This window comes from Mesitornis unicolor, unplaced genomic scaffold, assembly GCF_000695765.1.
Source record: "Mesitornis unicolor isolate BGI_N332 unplaced genomic scaffold, ASM69576v1 scaffold612, whole genome shotgun sequence".
Taxonomy (NCBI): Eukaryota; Metazoa; Chordata; class Aves; order Mesitornithiformes; family Mesitornithidae; genus Mesitornis; species Mesitornis unicolor.
In genome coordinates this window covers 83,190-88,927 of record NW_010166914.1, presented here as the reverse complement: position 1 = coordinate 88,927, position 5,738 = coordinate 83,190, and the positions used below count along the sequence as shown (strand labels likewise).

At 41.0% G+C, this 5,738-nt stretch overlaps 1 protein-coding gene across 1 annotated transcript; it reads right to left on the bottom strand.

The window, feature by feature from the left end:
• Positions 1-3,519: 3,519 nt before the first annotated feature.
• On the bottom strand, positions 3,520-5,226 carry FAM26D (family with sequence similarity 26, member D). The gene is made up of 2 exons (XM_010195109.1): positions 4,669-5,226; positions 3,520-3,924 (listed from the first exon to the last, which is right to left on the bottom strand). Exons 1-2 carry the CDS (start codon positions 5,224-5,226, stop codon positions 3,520-3,522), a joined length of 963 nt encoding a protein of 320 aa, XP_010193411.1.
• Between the last annotated feature and the right edge of the window lie 512 nt (positions 5,227-5,738).

Genomic DNA, 5,738 nt, shown 5'->3' with positions numbered 1-5,738 from the left:
TCGATCGGCAGTGGATGCCTTTGGGCTGAGGTGGGCGGTCAGGTTGGGGTAGGGTGTGCGCTGTCGCCGTAAGAGGTGGGCGCGCTTGGACTGAGCGGTTGTGAGGCTGCAGTAATTACAGCCTGATTTTCGCTTGCCGCTGCAAGGAGTGCTCAAGCCCTCTCCCCAAGCTGGGAACAGCCGTGTTCTGAATAGGTGAGGTGGTCAGGCCCTGTCACTGGGCGTCTGAGGGTCTGCGGGCTTCCATCTGAAGAAACAGGCTTCAGAGTTACTAAAGAAGTGCGTTGCTGTTAGGGTGGTGGTCATTTGTCATCCTTTCATTGGAAGTTTATAGAGATCGGCAAACTGGAAGGAGATTCAAAAGTCTTGCTCTAGGAATAGTGTAATGGTGCCACGGAGGCAGTTGAATGCCATTTCAGCATGAAATTGGAACTGCAGCTGGTAAAATCAGTTGGAGTTACAACCGATACAAGGTACAACTTAGAATTAAAAAGCACCTGCAGACTTTCCAGGAAGAGTTCACAGTGATTTCCCAAGTCCCATCTCATAGGCAGCAGCATAATGTAGGTGCAGGAGTCATTGAGGCTAGCATATACTGGGAGCCCCCATACTCAGGAGTTGCATACTAGGATGAATGTAAGACATTTGAGTGTTTAACAACAGCAGATCCTGTTGGGTGCTTGGTACACCTTTAAGGTGCATCAGTTTATTGGGCTTATGGCCAGCACTTTTCCCTCAGGTGCAAGTTACAAGACCAGAGTTTCCAGAAAACTTACTATGGGCATAAAGGCATATCATTTTCACATCAAGTGAGCTAACTAATTCTAAAATGATTTTAGGCAAGACAACTCGGGTTTTAGCAGGCACTTAAGACTGTTCAGGTCCAACTTACAGATTTTTCTGTAATCATGAATTCTTTTGAAATTTGTGCCTTCACTACCAATCCGTGACATGTTTCAGGGAGCAGAGAAACGAAGGGAAATTGTTAGAAACTATTGGGGGAAAAAAGTTAATCTTCAACCCAATTATCTGAATCATGTTTTAGTTAGCATGAGTAGCTAAATTGCTGAAGTGTTTGGCCACAAGTTGAACCTAGGCTGAACTCTTGGTCACAAGACAAATGGCTGGGAGTATTTTTGCATGACTTTGATATATTATAACTGACCCAACATACTAAAATTATGTAAATAATATTAATGAAGCTTGTACAAATAATATAAACTAGAGCGACCATTATGATCAAAGGGAAGAAACCACTCTACCAGGAGACAGCAGAAGACTGATGAATTCCAGGTGCAGATGATGAAAGCGACCATTCTACCTGGAGTTGGCAGAAGACAGATGAGCATCAGGTGCAGATAGAACAAAAAGATTATGAAACTCTGCAAGTTCGTATAGTTGCCCATACTGAAACTCCCCTTATTGAAGAGGAGTTGTAATCATTAAACAATTTGGACAAAGGATGCACACTTGTCATTCGAATCAGTCACATGAACAACTGAGGTGGAGATTGTGAGGTTTTAAAAAGCACAGTGAAATAACTGAGTGGGTCCTTGGGAAGGCCCAGCTCAAGCTGAAATAAACCAACTCTGTGACAGAACCTACGGTCTGGACTCTCTTTTAACAGAAGTACACCAAATCACCTGTACTATTACAGCTGTGTTTGGTACTATGGATTAATAGATGTTAGCAGGGTGATAGCTTATTTGTATATTGGCAGGCTGACTTCACAATGACAGATGCAGCTAGTACTTCCACTCAGTATTTTAAATTATAAACCATAAAAAACATACAGTGCAAATAGTTATTGGGACAAAAATCAGAAAACAAAGTTTAATTTGAAAGTTAGTTTAGCAATAAGTTAAAAGAATTTGATAGCTTACTCCTAAATGCAGATACTGCATCATTTTTATAGTGGTACTGTAAAACAAGGGAAGAAGTGGAAAGAACCCACATAGAATAAAGATGGCAGCTAGTTTTTTGTCATTTGGATCCAGACATCAGCACAGGGTTGTTTTTTTTCCCAAAACTTTCTGATACATGTATCAGTTGCATGTACTCTGTGTTACACATTGTTCCATATTACTTAAATAAAAAAAAGAACTCTGAAGTTTTTTGAAGTTAAATTAGAAGTTGTGTTTACTGACAGAGGCATTTTGCTTTCTAAGGAGTTCATATAAACAGTGCAGTTCTGTTAGCTGAAAGTTTAGGATTCTGGCAAAATACATATGTGGAAATTTGTAAAAATATTGGTTAGTGGTATAAAATATGCATCATTCTCCAGTTATTCATCACATTGCATCATCTGCAGTTGTTAAAGTACTTGCTTTTGTTTAGAAATTTAAATATTTTGTAGTAAGATGTACTAAGCAATTATATTTTTCCATTTCGACACTCTAGGGTCATTTATTAACAGCAGATCATACAACCTAGCATATGGCTTTGTAGCACACACATGTACATGGGTACATGGCAAGGCAATACAGGAAGCACTAGGAAAAACTATGGTGCTTAGAGAGGAGAGGAGGTGCAGTAACATCACATCATACCACACTGGATTAGTACAAAAACATCATTAAACCTTCTTTCACTAAATTCAGTGGTTTTTAAATCACAGTAATATTTATGGGCACAGAGGTATGACTAAATTGTAAGTTTTTCACAGACAAAGCAAACCTTACTGCACAGAGTGAGATTTGCTTCCCATCCTGATTTGCTATTTGTACAACAGGGAAGCACACAAACACCTGGGAGACATTTAAGTGTATCTAAAAGGTATAGGGGACTGACCTTGCTGCTGCTTTCAGCTTGAATACATTTGAGCTCGATTTTCTACCTGACAAGTGATTGTTCATGCAGCTGCTGCATGTTGCACCCCTCCACCCTGTACCTCTCAGTGGGCATTTTATCTCTTTACCAGAATTGAAAATTCTCTCATCTCTGTAGACCCAGCCTTTTTTGCTGAAGTTTCCAATATGTTTCTTCTGTGCTGCTGTAGCCAGAGATATAGCTTGTAGTTAGCTCAGTGTATCTTATTCACATAATACAAGAAAGATGTGGAAGAGGAGAAATAAGGCATTTCTGCTTGGTGTCACTGAGACAAAGCTGGACATCTGCTTTTGCTCTGTACAGGATGGAGTGACTCATAGAATCCAATCAAAGTCTAGCTATTAATTTTTAAAGACTTTTTAATAGGAGGAAAGAAAAAGCGTTTGGGAATAACTTTCTCTCCCAGTGCATACTCATCTTTTCAGCACAAGTATTAGAAAGCAGGGACCAGCAGCTTGAAACAGCCCACCCTAATTTAGACATAGACCATCACATCCCACATGGGCCAAACACCATCAAGAAAGGCACCTGGAAGGATGTGCTAAAGAACGACATTAATGAGATTTACTTGTTCACGTACTTTATGCATCAGTGTAATAAGGCATTGGGAAGTTCCAAAGCAGCTCAGGTCTGATGTGGAGCTAGAAATGTTCCTGTCTTTCTGCAGGATGTTGGTGGTGGCTTGGACCCTCAGAGCTGTGTTGTGGTCACAGGGTCTTCATCAGTCTTCAGATATTTTTCATCTACAGACTCCTTGAGCGCCCAGTCATGGAGGAGGCTGTAGTCATAGTGCTCCTCATCCACTTGTTTTAGAAAGGCCAGTCCAGAAATGGCTTGCCACTCTTTGAGAGACGGGATACGGATTTTCTTTACGTTTTCACTCCCCGGGACAAAGCCAAAGAACTTCCTTACGTGCTGCATGGCATAGAGCCTGGAGTGCTGGTCTGTCGCTTCATCAAAGAGCTCCTGCTCATTATGGACATAGCTGCTCCAATATCTGAAATGCAGAAAGCTGAGTGGGGAGAAACAGCTTGCCAGGCAGTAAGACAGGAAGACAGTGATGACTACCACAGCAATCAGAGGCCAGCCAGCCACCTGGAAAAGAAAAAGAAAAGATCTGTCACAGCTGAAAATACAGTGGTAACTTCTGATTTTTACTTGCTTTTCCTAAATAACAAGGTTAACAAGCTATAAACCTGGTAAGGTTCTGTTGCCATCAAACCCAATCCCTGCCTACTGGAGGCAGCCATGTAGTAAAGTCACTTCTCCTTGTCAAGTTTAAGGAAGTTCTATGGTACAGTTTGTTAAGGATTTTGCCTCCTCAGCTATTATTGTGAGAAGACATCTAATTCCTAGCCTATATTAGCTTATAGCTTGTTTAAAACCAATTTTCTCTGAAGTGGCAACTTAATATTCTCCCTATTGTTTACCCAGTATGTAAGCTTTTAGAATTGAGGCTGATCTAAAAACCAAGATTTTCATTTCGCTCCTGTGGAGCTCTCACAGCCTGGGCCCCTTAGTCACATGTTCCTTACGCATGAATGAAGAACCTTCATATTCTCCCTGGCTCTTGAACTTCCATTTGTCTTACTTGATAGTACTTTTCAAGATATTGCACAAAGAAGAATATATCCTCCAGTAGCAGGTAACAAACAGGACAACCAGACATAGTAATTTATATGCCTAAAGTTCAGTTCCACTTACAGGAACAAAGCAGGCTTCAAAACACACTCAAGGCAGAAGACACTGATCATGTTTATCCTAACACTTTCTCTGCTGAATTCCTTCTAGTTGTCATCATGAGATCTGCAGCCAACAGAATGAACATGAGTTACTCACCTGTGACTGGTATCGGAGCAGGAGAATCACTTCATCTCTTGCCCGGATCAGCTCTGGAGGAACTAACTGACTGCATGGAAACTCAGCCAATATCCTTCTGCGTTCACTCACAGTAACATTAGGATTAGAGTCGTAATAATACACAGAGACATACTCACTCATGGCACAGACATAGTATGAGCCATTTATCAGGGTGACTGCTAGCCACGTTACTGGAGCAACCAGGGCTCTCCCAGTAATGCTGCACAGGACTAAGCAGATCAGCTTGCATCGCAGTAACCCATTTGGTGTGGTCTCTTCCTGAAAAGGAGACCTTTTGCCCGTAACCAGCCTCCAGGTCTGACTGTTCAGGGCATAGCCAACAACCAGAAGGATCAGAGCAGGAACTCCTAGGAAAGCCAGCCCATAGATAAGGTTCTGCCCAACATGACAGGGGCAGCTGAATGTAAAAAAAGAGAACAGTTGCTGCCCACCAATGGTCAACATTGCAATTATAGCATTAGCAACAACAACCTCTTTGCCTTTTAGAAAAGTTAACCACTTTGGAAGGAAAGTCATTTTAGATCTTACTCTTTATCGGATACTTTTGCTTTAAGTCAATGCTAATTTTTAGATGTATTTAACTAATGCTAATGGCAGAGTAGAACAGAACAAACTCCAACAGCTTAAAAAAGCCCAACAACCTAACAAACAAACAAACAAATAGCCAAAACCCCCCCCACTAGACTTTTTCTTCTCACTAACTTTTGATTCTAGTCTGTAACAGCTAGAAGCTTGTTTGCTAGGTTTAAATATACTCACAGAAATACACTCATGTGTTTTAATTGATTCAGTAATTTATCTCAGCAGTTCTGCAACATTTAGCTTTTAGGTAATTGTGAGCTTTCGCAGCCCCTTGCTAATTGTCTGAATCTAACAATAAATTCTCCCTACCTTTTGGATGACTACTCTGTCAGGGTTAATTGGCAAGCTGTTTGCTCATCAATGGTAATTAGCTGAAGCATGGTGTGGGACTAGGGGAAAAAAAAAAGTGAGATCTTTCAGCTATTCTACATAAAAAACAGCCAAAC